This window comes from Micromys minutus (assembly GCF_963924665.1).
Source record: "Micromys minutus genome assembly, chromosome: X".
In the NCBI taxonomy this organism is placed as follows: Eukaryota; Metazoa; Chordata; class Mammalia; order Rodentia; family Muridae; genus Micromys; species Micromys minutus.
This window is the reverse complement of record NC_137970.1, coordinates 25,690,641-25,711,388: the sequence shown is the minus strand read 5'-3', so window position 1 is coordinate 25,711,388 and position 20,748 is coordinate 25,690,641. Positions and strand designations below refer to the sequence as shown.

The 20,748-nt window shown below is 39.1% G+C and overlaps 1 protein-coding gene across 1 annotated transcript in view; it reads right to left on the bottom strand.

Annotated features, from left to right (window-relative positions):
• Positions 1 to 19,644: 19,644 nt before the first annotated feature.
• Positions 19,645 to 20,748, bottom strand: part of MOSPD2 (motile sperm domain containing 2) — a 39,611-nt gene continuing 38,507 nt past the window's right edge. The window contains exon 15 of the mRNA XM_080911068.1: positions 19,645 to 20,400. Within this exon, the coding sequence (XP_080767194.1) occupies positions 20,359 to 20,400 (42 nt within the window). The 3' untranslated portion in view covers positions 19,645 to 20,358. The remainder of the gene's footprint in view (positions 20,401 to 20,748) is intronic.

Below are 20,748 nucleotides of genomic sequence, written 5' to 3'. Positions count from 1 at the left end.
CAAAACAAAGCCTTCAGATGACAGAGGAAGTAGATGGTAGAGGAGAACAACATGGAGCAGTGGAATCATCACCCTGGGCTTGGTTTTTGCTTCTCTGTGAAGAAACCAAGGGGGTCAGGAACAGAAAGGCCTTATCAAACCTAAGCACGAAATCATGTGAGTGTGTGGCTTTCTGCATGTGGTTCTAATGGGAAGAGGCAACTTATCAGCTGGAGACAATTCAGGCAGGGAGGGTAGGATGAAGGAGGGAGAGAAGGAGTGTAGAGGATAGGGGAGTGGGGAGAGAGTTGGCTCTAAGGTGGTTTAAGTTTCTGAACTCAGATACATCTTCCTTGGTCTTAGACTACTGACCTTTGACATTCTTTGTTTGAGGAGCTCCTCTGTTCTCTGTGTAGCATCTCACAGTATCGGTGCCCTTTCCCAAACATGTGGCTCGTACCTGGCCTGTTAGGAACATCAAAAATGTCTCCAGCCATTGCTAGATGCTTACCAGGAGCAAGCAGCTCCCCCTTCAAATACCAACTGTCCACCTATGCTTCAAATGATCTGGTCCAGATTAGAAGATTTAAAACAAAACTTTTTAAATTATCAGTAGAAAAAAACAGTTCATGCGTGCATTGTGTGTGGTGGAAATTTGTGTATGTTTATGTATTTGAGAATGAGTAGAATGTTCTCTGGAAGTCAGAGGACAAGCTTAAGGGTCAGCCGTTGCCTTTATCTTGAGATCCATCTCCTAGTTGTTGGTTGCTATCTGGTGAGGCTTCTGAGAAGTTTCTTGTCTCTGCACCCTATCCTTCCATAAGAGCACTGGGTTTACAGACACTCCTGCTTTGGCACCCAGCTATCTGGAGATTCTTGGTAATCAACCTCAAGTTTGCCCACTCACTGAGCCATCTCCTCAGATATAAAAATCATTTTTAAAAAGATTTCCTAATCTATTATGAACATAAGTATCTTTAAAACATAATAAAATTGTATCCATGTGTAATAAAATCGATGCCTGGTAAATTTGTACCTTATATGCACATTGTTATTTAAAAACAGAATGAGTCAGGGACCCAGTGGCTTCTCTAGTTGAGACAAGGCTTTGCAAGCTTGCTCCTGGTGAATAAAGTTTTCTCAGTTGATGGTCATGCACCTTCAATCAAAGTTTATATATAATGAAAGTGCATATTCCTTAGGTGTGTACAACATAGGAACAGCGAACTTTCTCAATAGATAAGGTGCTAGAACTCACAGGAAAATGACAGCAGAGCGGAGCAGTTCAAGCAAACAAGGGGTGATGTCAGGTAATGAATAAACTGTGGCTATTGTGTCCCATTAAGATCTTTGGGTGGTGGTGTTACATGCCTTTAATCCCAGCACTTGGGAAGCAGAGGCAGGTGGATCTCTCAGTTCCAGGCCAGTCTGGTTAGCATAATAAGTTTTTGGAGAGCCAGAGCTACACAGAGAAACCCTGTCTTGAAACCCCCCCCAAAAAAACAAAACAAGACAAAAACAAAACAAAAAAGCAAGCAAACAAACAAACAAACAAACAAACAAAAAAGATCTTCAGATATGACCCTGACATTCATAGTTACATTGGCTGGTTTTGTGTCAACTTGGCACAATCTGGAGTTATCACAGAGAAAGGAGCCTCAGTTGAGGAAATGCCTTCATGAGATCCAGCTGTAAGGCATTTTCTCAGCTAGTGATCAAGGATGGAGAGCCCAGCCCACTGTGGGTGGAGCCATCCCTGGGCTGGTAGACCTGGGTTCTATAAGAAAGCAAGTTGAGCAAGCCATGGGAAGCAAGCCAGTAAGTAACATCCCTCCATGGCCTCTGCATCAGCTCCTGCTTACTGTCCTGCTTGAGTTCCAGTTCTGACTTCCTTTGGTGATGAATAGCAATGTGGAAGTGTAAGCTGAATAAACCCTTTCCTCCTCCCCAACTTGCTTCTTGGTCATGATGTTTGTACAGGAACAGAAACCCTGACTAAGAAAGTAGTGTTAGGGATGAACTAGCACTGAATACAGAAGTCTTATTTTCTTCATTAGTACAGCATGTTTTTGTAGGATGGTGATTGGGCTGAACACAATGGAAGCATGAAAGCAAATAACCTCCCATTCTTCCTGAATGAGCAGGCAGATGATTCTGAAGTCAGAATCCCTAAACACACCCAAATAAGCAATATTTGGTGAATGCTTTTGTTTCAAATAATGTGCTTTGCAGCTTTGAAGCCATATTTGCCATGTCCCCTTTTCTTTGGAGTGGTTATCTTTCAAGCAAGACAGACTCACTAAAATACTATCTAGACTGGGTCTTGTTGACCCCCATTCAGTCATGTTTGTATGAATGAGATGATTGTGTCTTGTTGTTACTGTTTTTTTTTGGGGGGGTTGGTTTGTTTATTGGTTGACTAGTTTTCATTTTTATCTGGGAAGGTTTTTCTTGTTTGTTTTGGTACAATTTCCCCCTGATAATCAAGGAGAGAGTGAAGAACAGCTCCTCCCATGAAAGGAAAGCCCTTTTAAGAAAGTGCTGTGCCATACCATCCTTTAGGTCCTGTGCTGGAAAAGTAAATAAAGTCTCAAAGGATTGCTTTAAATTGTATTGTTTAGTATCACAAAGGTAGGGTAGCACCGTGTCATAGGTCTGTACATATTTGGCCTATGTTATAACTTGTAGAAGTAACCAGACTTAATCAGAGTTTATTGTTTGCTACAGTGTCTCATGTAGCTCAGGATAGACCCAACCTCTCTATGTACACAACACTGTAGGGTTGTGGATGGAACTAATGTAGTCAAAGGACAACTTTGAGGGAGTTTTTCTCTTTTTACCATGTGAATCCTGAAGATCAAACTTGGGTCATCAGGCGTTGAGGAAAGTGTTCTTACCCCATTAGACATCTTACTCATCCTTAATGTACAACTTAAGGGACTAAATTAGTTACATGAGAATGAGCTGCTCTTAACTTAAGGCTGCCCTTTGTGCTCGACACCTTCTCTATATGCCCACTTGCCTTCTACTTCCATCATGTTATAACCTCCCAAAGGCCTTCATCAAGTGCAGCTTCCAGATTTTGAATTTCCAGTTTCCAGAACCCATGAACAGAATCAAATTCCTTCCTTTATGAATTGCCCATTTGAGGTATCCCATTATAGCAACAAAAACATACTAGAGCAGCCAGCATAGTGTAGCATCAGCTCTACCTGAGTGCTTTTAGTAAGCACATAATCTTAAGCCTCACTTCAGAGGTACTGAGTCATAATCTGCATTTTGACAAGAGCCCCAGGGAATTCATTGGTTAAGTAGGAGCTGAAAGCATTACTCCTAAGATAATAGAGAGACAGAATTCTTATATTTTTTCCAGAATGATTTGTGATAATGATGTGTCTTATTACTATTATCAAATGGGATGACAAAATCAAGGAACACAGGACTTATTTGGCCTCAAAATTCAAGGGTACAGTCTATGATGTAGTCAAAGTAATGATGGGAGGAGTTAAATGTGGCTGATTGTATTTTACCCAGAATCGGGAAGCACAGAAGATGAATACTGGTGCTTAGCTCACTTGCTCCTTTTTATTCAGTCTAGAACCTGAACCCATAGAATAGTACCATACATATTTAGGTTGGATTTTCCCACCTTGACTAAACCAGTGCATAAACTTCCTCATAGACATGTACAAGCATGTTTCCATGGTAATTCTAAATCTACATTATGATGACCACCAATCAATATAAACTATCACAGATAATGTGTAACTGTTATAAGGTGTTTGAGCACAGAAAGTTGGCTAAACTGTGAATGTCTCTACCTGCTCTCATATACCTTTGCTTTATAGAGTAGGTGGTGTTGGACAAAATGGGAACTGTCTTAAGTCTTTGAGGGGGTAGAAAGGATAAACTCCAGCAAGTTGTATGCAGAGAGTAGGGTATATTGAAGACAGACACTAAGGCACACTTTAAGGCAAACACTAAAACAGAGCAAGCAGCACCCCTCTAAAGTCTTAAGCAGTATCTAGGTTAGTGTCTAACAAAGCAAGTTACCATGGGGCTGTTTGGGCGAGAACTAAGGCTATAATTTTTCGTGGCCCACCAGGCACACAGGTCACAAGAACTCTGGTTTTGTGATCTTGGCTTTGAGAAATGAGCCTGGGTATCTATGTGAAAAGGGAAGAGAGCAGAGACAAAGACATGGGATGACTCACGTGAAAGATACCATGATAGAAACTTTTTTTTTCCTTTTGCACTCAGTGATAATGCATCACAACTTTACTTGTGATATTGGCTTAAAACAATCTTGATGTACCAAAGGAAATTAGGTAATTGGTATCAGTCCTAATTTGACTTTTTTATAATTAATTTTTCATGTCTTTCATCAAATTTTGATTATAAAAAGCAGAGGTATGATAAGCTCATTTAGAAAAAAAAATAAGGAAAGAGAAAAACAAAGAAACATATATTTTACCATGAAGATAATTGCTGTTAGTTAAGTATGTTTTCAGAGTGTTACATCTCTCTGGAAAGATTAAATATTTTTTAAATAATATTTTCTGAGTAATTACAGATACACAATCTTAACACATATATACACACTGCCTTCCTCACAAAAATTTTGTCACAATATATTTTGAGATTTTGTTTTTAGGGGCTGTTGAGATGTATTAGTAGGGAAAATCACTTGCTGCTTTAGCAGAGCACCCAGGTTTGGGTCCCAGCACTCATATGGTGGCTCACAATCACCTGTAACACCAGTTCCAGAAGATCAAATGTCCTCTTCGGACTTCTTTGAGCACAGTAATCACATGGTAGACTCACATACATATAGGCAAATATTCACGTAGGTGAAATAAAAATTTTTAAGTGTAAACATTTTGTTTTTATTTATTTCTCTCTGTGGTTATGGACATACATGTGTAAGTGCCCATGGAGGCCAGAAAGGGTACCAAAAGCTGGGAAATGGAGTTATATATTGTTGGTGACTGGACATATGGGGATGCTGGGCACTGGATATGGGCCCCCTGAAAAAGCACGTGTTGCTATTAACCACTAAGCAATCTCTCCAACCTATATCCTTACAATTTTTGTCATTTTATGATCTTTTTTATCATTTTGGATTTAGAGTCATTCTAATGATTTGTGAAACAGGGTTGAATTTGCAAATATGTGAATTCTACAAGTCTTACATTTCACAATTATTCAGGTAAATCCCTTCTAGAATATTCTGGGAGCATTACCACCTATTTAAATATGTGTTTAATCCAAGAGTCCTCTTTTATTACAGCCCACCACTTACCTTATTTGGGAGCAAAAGAAAAAAAAATCTAATCTCTCCATTGGCAGCAAAGCCCAGAAGAGTTACTGATTTAATTCAATGGCTATTTGTAGATGCAAACTTGCCCTTTTATTCTCACCTTAAGAGTGGCAAGCAAGATGCTGTGCCAAAGAAACAAACAAAAAAACCCTCTGCTTTTCCCATCTGCATTTCAGTGACATTTCTTTGGAAATAATCGTCATCTAGAAATATAGCCTTCTCTTCCATCCTGAAGATGTTTGGTCCCTAGCCTTAGAGGAGAGAATCATTTACCCCATAGGATGAAAATAAATGGAGACAAGTTGATAGATACATTATCTGGAGGAGCTAAGCAACAAATGGATTGATTTCACAGAGGCACTAAAGCAAAGTCCATTTAATGAACACACAAATGAAATCTATTTGCATAAAAAGGGTGGTTTTCAGGAGAGATTTTGGGGAAGTATTTCCTCTTTCCAAGGATAATCTTATGTGTATAGAAACCATACCAAATATATAAAAAGAAATTGGGTATAATACTTTTTTAGGACTCTCTGTCCCTGTCTGTCTGTCTGTCTGTCTCTCTCTCTCTCTGGAGAACTTTCCAGTATTGAATAATTGGTCTCTGGAATAATTTGTTTGGATCATGGGTTTAAAAGATTAAACAATCTGCTGATTTGCATTAAACATCTGAATTAATTTTTCTGAGCTGAATGCCAAAGTGTCATTTTCTACTAGTGATCATACAAATAGTTCTAACAGCTAAGACCCCACTAAATACAGGCCATTGTATGTCCTCTTTTTTTTAAATGCTAAGTTACTGTGCTTAGTGGTATGTCCTTCAGACTGCAGCATGACTCAACACAGAGATATATTAAGCGTCAGCTAGTCTTCCAAACAATAAGGCTGAAGCCATTTAAATTTTCATTTGTGATGGTTAAATCTTTATTGTCAACTTGATGAGATTTGAAAACCTAATGCGGGGAAAACCTATGGGTATATCCCTGAAGGATTTTTTTCATTAAGTTAATGCAGGTAAGAAAACACAGCTTGACTGTGGTTGACACCATTCTATGAGTTGAGGTCCTTAGCTGAATAAGAAGGAGAAGGCTGGTTGAGCACTATCATTCATTTTTCTTTGCTTCTTAATGGGATGCTATGTGGCCTGCCACCTCTCTTTTCTATTTTCATGCTTCTAGAAAAGAAAGGTTGAAGGTTGAAATACGTTTTTTTTTTTTTTAGCCTTTCCCTCCCTAGGAAAATTAGGAGAAATGGCTTTATCAACTCTTCTAGATTTGGTAATTGAGCTACCTGTTGGTATTTCCCCAATGGGAGTCCTTACCTAGGTAACGCCCTTGTTATTTATGATTTACCCAGTGTGACCCCCTATTAGTTATGCTAACCCTACTAGGAATCTGTACATTTCTAGAGTATGAACAGCTAGAAAATACTAGACTTAAATTAGTCAAATGTAAAATTTACATGTTTTATGACAAAAAATTGTTTGTTTATAGATACCTTTGTACATATCCAGACAATAATTTGGTATTTTATATGTTAAATCTGGACTGGAATCAATCACCCTTCTCTCTCTCCGTTTCTCTCTCTCTCTCTCTCTGTCTGTCTGTATCTGTCTGTCTGTCTGTCTCTCTCTGTGTGTTGAGAGAGTGGTAGACTAGGCCCTTGTGTGTGAGTGTAGGTATATGCCATAGTGCACTTGTGGAGCTGAAAGGACTAACTATGTCACGTGTCAGTCCTTATCATCCATCGTGTTTGAAATAGGACCTCTTGTTTATTGCTATGGATGCCAGAAATTCTCCTGGTTCCATTTCTCCTATGCCTACAGGAGTGCTAGGATTACAGCCCACACATTATGATTCAGTTTTGTGTAGGCTCTGGGGATCCAGGCTCAGATCTTCATGCTTGTTCAGAAATTGCTTTACTCATGGAGATGCCTACCCAGCTGGAAGTTAGTTACTGGCTGGTCTTTTCTAACATTGTTACAGTCTTCTTCCTCAAAGGATAGTCCAGGTCCTCTGACATCAGCAAGCCTAGCACATTAAAAATTCAGAGTCTTCAGCCCAGTCTCAACTCTTCTTAGTCAGACTCTGACTCCTAGTTCAATGACTCCTTCTAACACATTCCTAGAATAGATCTAAGGATTCCTTATTGATCTGTTTTCAAGGTCATCTGACCCTGCTTAAGAAGTGATATTTTTGATGCTTCTATATTCCATTATGATTGGTTGGATTTTCTGGGCTTATAGCTAAAGAGGACAAACCAGTTTTCTATCCCTCATAGTTTTGTGACCCTACAAAATGTTGAACTTTTAGTCCATTTGATTCAATCACTGCTTGTTTAGGGACTGCCTTGCAAATGGTCTAATGATATTATACATGCTGTTTACTGTAGGGCAGGAAAATGCAATATTGAATAATGAGTCCCATGTGCAAGAAAAGAGATGTGGAAATTTCACCTATAATCGAGTTAAAAAACATTAGATTCAATAAGTAGCAGAAAGATGTGCCTGGAGTAAATAAAATGCATTTATATATAGGAAGTTGACAGAACCTTTTCTTTTCCCCCGAGCCTTTAATAAAAATGTATATTGATTTTAAGCCATAAAATAGTAGAGTTAATGGGAACAATTAGCCAAAGATCAGTGTCAGAATCATTGAAATTTAAAATGTCAGTAGAAGGAAAGGGCTCAGGGGAACATGAAATAGCAAGAAGAATCCTAAAGAAATGTCACAAATACATGAAGAAGCAGGGTGTCAAGAAACCATGAGCAGTTTAATCTAGAGAACAGCACACACTTGAAACAAGTGTTCTGTGGATCCTAACATGCTGAATTTGGAATGAGGTCTCCTAAGGTTAGGATTTTAATAATGCCTCTGTGAGGTCTACCTGGTGCACCCTGCATGAATATTTGCTGCTAAAAACTGCCTAATAGGCAGGAGTTTGAATCCCAAGCTCTGTGGGGGCTGGTCAGAGCACCAAAAGTAGTAAACAGACAACAATAGCGGCATTCATGATGACCTTGGATCTCAGGGAGCCTCAGGTACCCTTTCTATATTCAACAAATCCACAGAGAGATAATGAAGAAAAAAAAATGATCGAGAAAGACCAAAATAGGAAGGAAGAGAGAGACATATAGATGTTACTCTGGCCATATATAAGTGTATAAACTATATAGACTGCTGTATGGGGGGAAGAATGAAGACTGAAAGGTCTTAGAGATTCCATGGATCTTTTGCTGTTGTCCTTGTTGACAAAACACATATTTTGGCACAACCGATTCATTTTACCAAGGACATTCAGAAAAGATCAACTGTCTCTTCTCTCCTGAATTTACAAGTGCCATGGCATTTTGACTTTGACCATATTAGTATTCTAGTAGTCTCAGTGGACAGGGTTGACTTTACAGGGAAATGCTTGAAGAAAGAAGAAACAAAAAGAAAAAGGGTTTGTGTGTTTGGTTTTTGTTTGAGACTGAGTCTTGCTACATTGCCAAGGCTAGCTTTCTCCAGCCTTACTGTCAGGGCTACCTTGAACAACAGGTATAATAGGGCCAGGTGGAATGGTCATTTTGAAGTTACTTTGCTGGTAAGGTGGGAAAGGGTGACAGAACAGCAGGTAGCAACTGATTAGTTATGTATTAGTTACACATATGTAACATCTGCTACATATGTGCAGGGAGGCCTAGGTCCAATCCCTATATGTTCTGTGGTTGGTGATTCCGACTCTAAGAACTACAAGAGTCCAGGTTAGTTGGTTCTGTTGGTCTTGCTGAGGAGTTCCTTTCCCCTTCTGGACCCACAGTCCTTCTTCTTATTCTTCCATTAGAGTCCCCAAGCTCAATCCACTGGCTGTAGGTGTCCGCATTTGTTTGAGTCAGCTGTTGGGTAGAGCCTCTCAGAGAACAGCCATACTAGACTACTGTCTGCAAGCATAACAGAGTATCATTACTAGTGTTAAGGATTGGTGCTTGCCCATGGGATGGGTTTCAAGTTGGGCCAGTTATTGATTCACCATTCTCTCAGTCTCTGCTTTATCCTCATCCTTGCATTTCTTGTAAACAGGATAAATCTTGAGTTAAAAGCTTTTGTAGCCAGACAGGAACCCCAATGCAGCAATAGAGACAGTGTATATTTCTAATCTTGATTTTTCAGGTCATAAAAACCTTAGTGTCAGCTTGGTAAAATGTAGTTTTAGCACAAATGATTTTATCCTTTTTTTTTTTTTTTGTATATTAGTCTGTTGGGATAGAACATAGAAAACTAGTTCAAAAGAGACCTTTACTTATAATTTGTATTTAATACATGGTTTGAAAATTTGGAAAATACCTTATATACTGAAATGTCATTATGCACATTACTAACTACAGATTCTAACACATTTAAGTTGTACAAGTAGGGCAATTTACCAGAATGCAACAGATCCTGAATTCCATCCCTAGCATCACAAGAAAACAGAAAAATATCCTGAGAAATCCTACAAGGAGAGAATCAACATGGCCAATGCCACAGTTCTTAATATTATATGGAATGGCAACTTTGTGTCCCAGTGTGAGTTGTAAAATAATGTTGGGAGGGTCTACTTCAGAAAGTGATGATCTGCCAAACTGAAAAACAGAGCATAGAGATAGAGTCTGGTGCAATTATTACATGGGTCACAGTTCTCCCTGCAAGAATGTGAGCGAGGTCATAAAAATCTACCTGCTCACCAAAGATTTGGGGAAGTCCCAAGAGTGTTTCATTCTATTGAAGCCATAATGGAAGAAACAGTTTTGCATTTTCTAAAAATAAAATGGCCCTACTTACCTTCACTACCAGTAAGGCCCCTGACCAATTAATCTGAGTTCTATAGTGCTGTTATATGCTTTGCCTAAAGCTGTGCTAATGGATGCAAATTTATGTACATGGGAAGAAAATACAGAAATGAATAGGAAGAGTGCAAGTGCAGAGCTTAAGAATTGTATAGTTATAACATTTTTGCTATTTTCTTCTTTATGCTCTGACTACGTGATGAGCATCTTCACCTCTCTTGGGTAGTTTAGAATCTAATACGGTGAGAGGAGTTAATATAAAAATTATACAGCTATTTAAATATGAAGTATGTTATAATTACTTTTATTTCACTAGGGTTTATAAGTCTATTCAAATTAAAATGTAAACACTAACTCAGACACGAATGCTTTCACCTATAATATGTCCTGCCTGCAAGATATTCTAGGACAATGGTGGCACAGAACTTGTGGGAGTAGCCAATGAATGTCTTATTTGACTTAAGACCCACTCCATAAGAGGGATTCCATGCCTGAGGCTGTTTGGGTGATCAAGCAGTAGAGACTAGATAGCTCAGAGACTTAGGGTAAAACCAAATACTACTGGTCAAAAAGAAGTAACAATAAAGTGTCTTCTAGTGATATTCTGTTATACTCATAGATCAGTCCCTTATTTAGCTATCATCAGAAAGGCTTGCAGCATATGGGAACAAATATAGAGACAACAAAAATATAGAGACAGACATTTTACACACACACACACACACACACACACACACACACACACACACACACACACACCATGGGGTGGGGAGAGGAGGAGGAGGGAGGGAGAGAGAGAGAGGGAGAGAGGGAGGGAGGGAGGGAGGGAGAGCACACACTTGGAACATACAGCTCTAAATATGGGATGTCTTCATCAAAAACCACCCCTCAGAGCTAAGGAAACCCCACAGAAAAGGAGGCAGCAAGAGTGTAAGAGCTAGAGGGGATGGAGGATACCAGGGGAACAAGTCTTTCTAAATTAACTGAGTGAGACTAACATGAACTCACAGAGACTGAAGCAGCAAGTACAGGGCCTGCACAGGTCTATAGCAGCCCCACCTCTGTGTATGAGAGCTTTCAATATGGTATTTTTCTGGGACTCCTGACTGTGTGGATGAGTGGGCCTCTAATTTTTGTTCCTCCTCTTGGGGCTCTTCCCTTTATTTTAGGTTGCTTTGTCCAGTCTTGATGTGATGACAGTTCTTGTTTTATCTCATTATATTTACATTGTAATGTTTGGTTGTTACTTCTGAAAGCCTGTTCTTTTCTAATGAGAGACAGAAAAGGAATGGATCTGGAGGGGACTGGGAGTAGAGGGAGGGAAAATTATTATCAGGATACACTGTATGAGGGAAGAATTGATTTTCAATAAACTAAAAAAGAAATAAATAGAAGGTATAATAAGTGTGCAATACAGAAAAAATTGGTGATGCCACTTGAGGGAACATTTAATTTCATTATTTCTCAGGGTTCAGTTCCCTTTTCTGAGCCAATGATGAGCTGAGAGGGGTGAAGGAGAAAAGTTGGGATCAAGGAATTGTCAGTCAGAGAAATGGGCTTGAGCCATAAAGATACCTGGAGACTGGAAAAAACAGGCTAGGAAGTTTGATATATACATACACACACATATATATACATATGTGTGTGTGTGTGTGTACGTATATACATGTGTATGTGTGTGTTTGTGTGTGTGTGTGTGTGTGTGTGTGTGTGAATCCAGGCTTGAGGCTTGTATGTGTTCCACTGCACATGTGTAAGTAGGACAACTTTTGGGAGTTGGTTCTCTTCACTCCATCTTGATAGGCCCACTTAAGGACTTTAATCAAATCTCACCAGATTTAGTTTCTTACATCCTGTGTATTCTTGAATCAATATGCAGAAGTTGCTCAGATCCCTGAGGATCTTGCAGGAGTCTAGGTGAAAGAAGCTTCGACATTATGCAGAAGGGGTAGGAGTTGGTGAGAGAGATAATGAATGATAGCTGGTAGATGATATATAAATAGATATAAACAGACAGATAAAGGAAGGGATGGGCATCGAGAATGAAAATCATATTCATAGGTGGCATAAGTGAAGGGAAAGTGGTATCATCTATCAAAATGAAGCATTCATTGAAAGGGGTATTAGAAGGCAAACTCAGGTGTGAGATGATGAATTAATTTTCTCATTTGTCTTGGACTCTTGCATTCCTAAGTTGATAGTAGGTACATGTGTGTAGACTCCAAACAGTGGATCTTGGCTACAAATACACAAGGAGTAATGGCTTACCAGTGCTGTTTGCTACCATGGTTATGTAGAAGTTCAGTTAAAGAAAGGGAGGAGAGTACCACTATAACTTTAGCATCTTAAAGAGGTAAGGGGTAGGTTCCATTAATAAAAATTACAAGGTGCTAATAGTAGAAGGAAAGGGGAAGTTTTTGTGTTAGAAACCTAGTGTATTGATATGGGCACACACTGTAACAAGAACTCACCTTAAGTTTGGGTCATAATAAATTCATTGAATGAAACAACATGGCAGTGTTTGCTGATCTTTGACAAATGTTGTTGAGCTATAATGATGAGAACAGATTCTAGAATGAAGTGAGATGATCCTTTCCTCCAGGACTAAAAGAAGACTAATTGTCAGTCAGACTTTGGCCATAAGTATGTGAGCAACCTCACTAGGACTTGTCTCTCACCACTTAGAATGCAGAAAGTTGTGATAGTTAATTTTGCTTGTCAACTTGATACAATCCAGTGTCACCTGGAATGGAGTCTAGGTTAACTCTATTTAATGTGTCTACTGCCCTCCTCTTCTGACTATGGTTACAGTGTAATCATTTCTCTCCAGCTCCTTCAGCAGTGAGTGCCCTGGGAGATGGACCAGTACCGGGAAATCAGAACTAAAATAAAGCCCCCCTCCCATTGCTTTTGACAGCAATTGGAAACAAAACTATGCAAAAAGCTAGTCTACCTCCTCAATTCTTTTGTGACTCTTAAAGCAAGAGAGTCTTTCCGATATCTAGTTTTATTTATTTTTTAAAAATGTATTTATTTTTATGTATGTGCACCTTTTGCCTGCATGTATGTAAATATGTGTTCTTGATTGATGCAGTGACCACAGATGCCGGAAGAGCAGATTCAGATCACCAGGAACTGAAGTTACAGACAGCTGGGAGTTGTCATGTACGTCCTGGAAATCCAACCTAGGTCCTCTGGAAAAGCAGCTAGCTAAAGGCCCTAAAGCTGCTAAGCTGTCTCTTTAGGGCCCTGACATGTTGTTTGAAAGATATACTAGTCCTTATGGGTAGAGTACTTGTGTGGTACACATGAAGCAGTAAGCACTGAATAAACATGTAAATAAATAATAAAGAAATGGATACTTATTATGAGACATGACCTCTGTCCTCTCACTAAAACAGTAAAAATAAAACAAGTACTCTTTCTGCTATTACAGTGAAAGTAAGCACTCATGTTGAAGATTTTTCTGCCTGTCTCTGTCATGACATTTTTCTTACTGTTTAAGGAAAACTCAGACTGTAATAGATTCTGCCCTAAGCAGTGACTTTAGAATGTGGCTTATATGAGATGGACTTCTACTTTTAATGCCTATGGTCTTAAATGTTTTCAGAAAACTCAGGGAAGTACTGGTTTTTGAAAGAAAAAAAAAGATTTGATTTTTATATCCATTTCCTTCCAAGTTTCTCTTTCAATTACCTATCAGGTCAGCCACATTTAAAAAAAAAAAAAAAGTTACATTTTCCAGACTGCATAATACTATTTTTATGGCCTCCTAATAATAACCTCCTGTAGTCTGCAGCACCAGTAAGAGGAAGTATTTAGAGTCACAGGATTCGAATAGCGAAAACACTTTTGTTTTGACATTTAGTTGTCAGCTGTCAACAATATTTAAATTTCTGACTCATTTTGCTCTATTGCATCTGCATGTTTCTAGCTGAGAGCATCTCAGTACGAATGTAAGTGCAAACAAGTTCTTCCTTCCTTCCTTCATTCCTTTCTTTTTTTCTTCCTTCCTTCCTTCCTCTCTCTCTCTCTCTCTCTCTCTCTCTCTCTCTCTCTCTCTCTCTCTCTCTCTCTTTCTTTCTTTCTTTCTTTCTTTCAAGTACACTGTAGTTGTCTTCAGACACACCAGAAGAGGGCATTGCATCCCATTACAGATGGTTGTGAACCAACACGTGGTTGCTGGGATTTGAACTCAGGACCTCTGGAAGAGCAGCCAGTGCTCTTAACCACTGAACCAACAAGTTCTACTCAATGAATCTGTGTGGTAGTATGAGAGCCTGGTATAGAAGTGATTCTGTCTTATGTTAACCAGTTCTCCATCCCCAGCTGAACAGAATCACATAATCTTAATATAACATATTGTACAAACCATTCCATGTCATAGTCTAAAACATTACAAGATATGCTTCCATTGTCTGCATTGCTATTACATTAGAGAAAGACAATGCACTTCTTAGTTGGTTGTAATCCCAGCTCCAGCTAGGAAAGGGAGCAGCAAGGAAAGGGACACTATCACAGGTCTGCAGATTTTATCACAGTCAGAAAGTTGCACACGTACAAATTCCAAAATGAATTAGGAAATCAGTGTGATTCTCAACATGCACACACAGCTTGAGCACTACTTTAAAATGCAGACATTTGTCTGTATATGTGTTTGTGTGTGTGTTTGTATGGGGGGGGGGGAGCTTCTAAGGCATCAGACTTGGTTTCAAAACAAACTGGACAGCTTCGATGGCCTCAGAAATTGCATACAGGTCCTAGAAAAAAAGATGCACATTCTCCTTTACTCCCTTTCACTTTCTTTATAGTTTTAACATTTCCATTTAGTTCTTTTCAGAGACTCCTTTTGTCTAAGAAAACTAACTCTAAAGAAACCCATTAAAGTGGACAGACTCTTCCACAAGGAAAGAGACATTTTTTTAAGGTGAGCTGGTTTTACTAGAGTATCATTTAGAAAAGCACACAATTACTGGAAGTGTCCTTTGTCCCAGCAACATAGCTCATTGTCAGAATCTTTTTTTTTTCTTTTTTGAGAATCATTATGACAGAATTAATGTTCAAGGTGGGGTCTGTACTTTTTCTTAAGATTTGTAGTCACAGAAAGTTCAATCGTGTGGACTGAAGCTAGTCCAGAGATACACTATCCCAGAGCCTGTCACTTGGTGCCTATCTGAAGTTCTTTAGTTGATGTTATTTCAACTGGGAAACATCTGTGACTTCCATCCATCATAGAATGCAAGGTTGAGCTCTGACCCTATTTCCCAGGGTACAGAATTGGAAATGTTTCAGGTCCTACACAACACAGCTGTCTGAACTGTCTACTTGCCTGTGTGGGTGGGGCATGGGAATGTAATATTACATCACTCTCCTAATTAAGTTAAGCTATATGACAGTTTGCAGGCTTAATTAAAGTTCCAAAAAAAATTTTAGTTTTGAGTTACTATTGCAGGAGATTGTCCTGGGTAGGCATGACCTAAGTGGGCAGACCTTTAAAATGAAACTGGGAAAGACAAGATTTCAAGAGAAGGCGGCTCCACTGTGAATGACTTGTGGTGGTCTACAGAACAAAATGAGAACCAAATGACCCTATTAAAAATGGGGAACCCAGCTAAAGAGAATTCTCAATCGAGAATACCAAATGGCTGAGAAGCACCTAAAGAAATGCTCAAAATCCTTAGTCATCAGGGAAATGCAAATCAAAACAACCCTGAGATTCTACCTCACACCAGTCAGAATGGCTAAGATCAAAAACTCAGATGACAGCAGATGCTGGTGAGGATGTGGGAAAATAGGAACACTCCTCCATTGTTGGTGGGGTTGTAAGCTGGTACAACCACTCTGGAAATCAGTCTGGTGGTTCCTCAGAAAACTGGACATAGTACTATCTGAGGACCCAGCAATACCACTCATGGGCATATACCCAAGATTTGTTCCAACATATATAACAAGGACAGATGCTATGTTCATAGCAGCCTCATTATAATAGCCAGAAGCTGGGAAGAACCCAGATGTCCTTCAACAGAAGAATGGATACAGAAATTGTACATTTACACAATGGAAGGCAAATGGATGGATCTAGAAAATATACCGAGTGAGGTAACTCAGTCATAAAAGAACACATATGGTATGCACTCACTGTTAAGTGTGTATTAGGAGAAGAGCTTAGAATCCCCATGATACAACTCATGGACCACATGAAGCACAAGAGGAAGAAAAAACAAAGTGTGGATGCTTCAGACTTACTTAGAAGGGGTAATAAAACAATCAAGGGAAGTAGAGGTTAGGGGAACTTGGGAGGAATAGAGGAGGGGGAGAGAAAAAGGGGGCAGAATCGGGTATGGGAGGAGATAGAGGAGATGTACAGGGGGTCAGGAAATTTAACAGAGATGTGTAACGATGGTAGATGGGGAACTGTGTGTAGCAATCAGAAAGCCCCAAATACTTGGAAAGCAAGAGCCTGGCAGAATCACACAGAGATGACATTAGCTGAAATACCACCCCTCCACACACACACAAAGAGGAGGGAGAACCTATCCAGAAATATCTAGAAGTTAGGCAAGGCTCCTCTTGTTGAGGAATGGGTCCACTCACCCATCTCCAAAGTTTTAACCCAGAATTGCTCCCATCCATCTAAAGGAAATACAAAGACAAAGAGTGGAACAAAGATTGAAGAAAAAGTCATCCAGAGGCTGCCTTATCTGGGGATCCATCCCACATGTAGACACCAAACCCAGACAATATTGATGTCAAGAAGTGCTTGCTGACAGGAGCCTGGTACAGATGTCTCCTGAGAGGCTCTGCCAGAGCATGACCAATACAGATGCAGATGCTGGAAGCCAACCATTGGATTGATCACAGGGATCCCAATGGAGGATTTAGAGGAAGTACTGAAGGAACTGAAGGGGCCTTATCTGGCATCAATTGGACGGGAGGCCCTTGGTCCTGGGAAGGTTTAATGTCCTAGTGTAGAGGAATGCTAGGATGGTGAGGCAGGAGTGGGTGGGGGCGCACCCTCATAGAAATAGGATAAGGGGCAATGAAATAGGAGATTTGCAGAGGGGAAACAAGAAAAGGGGATAACATCTGAAATGTAAATAAATAAAATACCGAATTTTAAAAATATCAGTTGTGTGGATACCTCTTCCCCTTTTGTGGATTTTTCTATATAATGAGAAGAAATACCTCCCAAATGAGCTTCAGTCCATCATAATAGAAGAGGAAAAAGGGAATCCCCTTACTTTGTATGTCACCTACTTAAAAATATTTATTTGAACCCCTTTAAAATTCACACTGTACAATTCACTGGGCTACTCCCTGCCCTGGGATGGCTCACTTAAATCTCCATAGTATTTATTTGCTTTGGTTGGCTTTACAAAGCATATGCTTAAATTGTCTATGGCTCTTGATTGAACTCAAGAACTGAAGACCCCAGAACAGTCTGTCTGTAACCTAAAAATATCACTGAGTGTGTGTGTGTGTGTGTGTGTGTGTGAGAGAGAGAGAGGGGGGGGGGGTTCAGATGTGGTAGCCTTGGTTGGCTCTGAAGCTGCACATCCATGTAATCTTGTGAGAATGAATGACTTGAATGATCCTCATTTTTCTTACCCATAAAACCCACATCTTTATGATATACTGAGGCAGGCTGTTAGGAGACAAGAGCATGAAAAACCTGTTGAGTTCAAGGATCTAATTGTTACCCTCTAATGTGCACATACTTTGTTTGGTGAATTAAACCAATTATCTTGAAATTTGGGAGGAGTTTGTGTATGTATGCAATCCAGAGGAAAATCTCACATGCTTTTCTTCAGACACTAGCCACCATTTTTACATTTTGAGCTCTGGGATTTTCCTGTCTGCCTCCCTAGTGCCTGAATTACAAGTCTGCAGACATATGCCTGGCTTTTTTTTTTTTTTTGCCTCTTTTTTAATGTGTTCTTTGAAGATGGATCAAATTGAGGTCCTCATGTTTAAAAGGCAAGCATGTTTTGAGTCTGAGCTAAGTTTCTAGTCCTAGTTATCTTTAAGTGTTTTAACATGCACAGAAGATTATGACCTATGAGTGGGATAAGATTTTGATCACTAAAAGCCAGTGCTGTTTATTCAAAGGAAGCAAACCATCAGTATGCAAATAGCAAAGATATGATTTTGTGATATTACTGGGGTACTCAACCAGGGATAGGAATACCAAGTGGGGAAGTTTGGAGAACTGACATTTGGTTTTAGGTGCGGCATAATGTTTAGGAAATTAAACTGTGAATAGTTCTTCTAAGGTAGGAAGCCAGCCTCAGTGGACAGATTAAATGTGTTACTTCTCACTCTTACACCCATCAAGTGTAAGGTATCACCCATTTGGGAGGAGATATATGTGGGCTACCTTCCCTTTCCCCAGATACACAGAACAGAGAGGTGATTAGGACCCAGGCAGTGCACTCCCAGTGTTACTTGGAACAAACATTAAGAATTCCAGCCAGTTTCTTTGGGCTCTTGATAGAGGAAACACCCTGTGTGTTTGGGACAGCTCATGGGATCAGTGATGGGAAGATGTATGTAGTGGAAATTGCAGGGAGAAAGGGCAGCTTTCTGTAATCAACCCTTCCCTGGGTGGAGATTTCTCCCAAGTAACTCGATGCCTATAAATTCCTTCCTTTAGGAAAGATCACCCAGCCTCAGATTGGCACTTTATTCTGCCTGTGAATGTTATGCCATTGTAAGTGTCTTTTTCTTTTATCACATGTATTGAGTAGTTTCCTACTTGATCTTGTATCTCTTGCTTTTTAATGTAAAGGAACTAATTATTCATTTTCTTTTTTTTTCTTTTTCTGAGGAGGTCACTGCTTTGTTGGACAGGTATGACTTATAATAGTAAAGCGACAACTGTTCTCAGCTTCAAAGGCCTCTTCTGTTATGAGCTTGGTCTGCCCTTGTGCTTCTCCATCACCCAACCACCTAAAGCTATACATCACTGTGAAAACAATCAACGCTGCACTGTTATCTTCAAAGTCCCTGGATGTATAGGTCCATCAGATACAAAGGTGTGTGGATACAGAGATTCAAGGAGAGGGTACTTGAGGTAATCCAGACTTATGTGGTTCCAGCAAGGGCTGAAGAGCCTCAAGCCAAGGCAGTTAGTTTAATGCTAAGAACTGCACTAGTGTATAACCTAAGCTAGACACAGGGACCAGGAGAAACAGGACACAGTTGAGGACAGGGTCTCTTGACCCAGAGTTTCATCTTTGGAAGCCTGAAGTGCTGTCCTTATAAAAATGTAAAGCAGATCCAAACAGAATTACAATGATCTCTAAAAGGGCAGAATTTTTCTGAACATTAATTTTAAAAAAATGCTTTATCAATTAGAGACAAGAGTTTTTTTCAATGATGATATTTATTTCATAAATGTAATTATTTTCTAAAACATATTAAAATAGAAAACATGTTCTTTTGATCAATTTATACAAAGAAAATACCAATATAGTAATAAAAATACTGAAAATATATGAAAAGCACCAGAACATTAGAGAAATTACACTGGCAACAATTCTAGGAATATATTTTTTATAATTGTACAATAAAGTGCTATTAAATCCAGTCAAAATTAGTGGCAAGATATAAAAGTTATGATTTTATGAAATTTGAGACTAGGTTTACCAGCATTTGCATTTTAGGCTACTTGCAGATCATGCTAATGATCTTTTATTAATGTTTTCATGGAAAATGTATTAATTTCCATTCTTGAGTGAAAACAAAAATCAAAATGAAAATCCCTGGTAATTTGATCACCAAAAAGGCAAGGACATGATTAAAGATAAAATTATTGATCAGAATACCAAAATAATCATGCACATATGATTAGATTAAACCAAATAAAGACAGGACAGAATCAAATGTAACTATATAGCTTAATCAAGATTAGCAGAAGAGTTCAGTTACTGTTGACATTATGTTAATTTCCCAAAGTCCTTTTTAGTCACATTTACCACACAGAAATGCTAACAAGATGTTACTAAATTCAACTGACCAGACAAGAAGCAAAGAGGGTATTTAGTGTTTCAACATGATTTTCTTATGAAACATTAGAAGGACACTGTTAGGACAATTATATTCCTCATCTTGGCTAATTAATTGCTTGTTCATCTGATGAGGAACAAGAAGCATAGACAGATACTTTGGGATGAGATTATATTAAGGCCCCAAATCTACCACTTGGGAAGTCCCTGTGAACACACAGGGACATAGATACTGTGCACAGTACTTAGGGTGGACTGCAGTCTGTTTCACATCTGGAGGTGGCAAACTGAAACAGAAAAACCCAAATTAAGACAAAGTATCACACTAGTGTCAGTTTAAGGTTTGATTTCCTCAGCTGACTTTTTAAGGCGCTCCATTCTATCACTCCTCAAAACTTGGCTTGGGAATTAACTTCTTCAAGCTGAGAGCTTCCAACTCAACTCCTGAGAATAATACATTCCCAAACATGGCTAAATATTCATTTGCTAGGCAGAGTACTTCCTTAAAAATGCAAACATAGATTTGAACTTAAAGTGACAGAAAGTGGTCATGTTAACAATAATACAAAGCTATTTCATTAGCCTCTGCTTCTGCAAGGTGTATTTCTGTAGGAATTTAGGAGCCATGAGTGGGT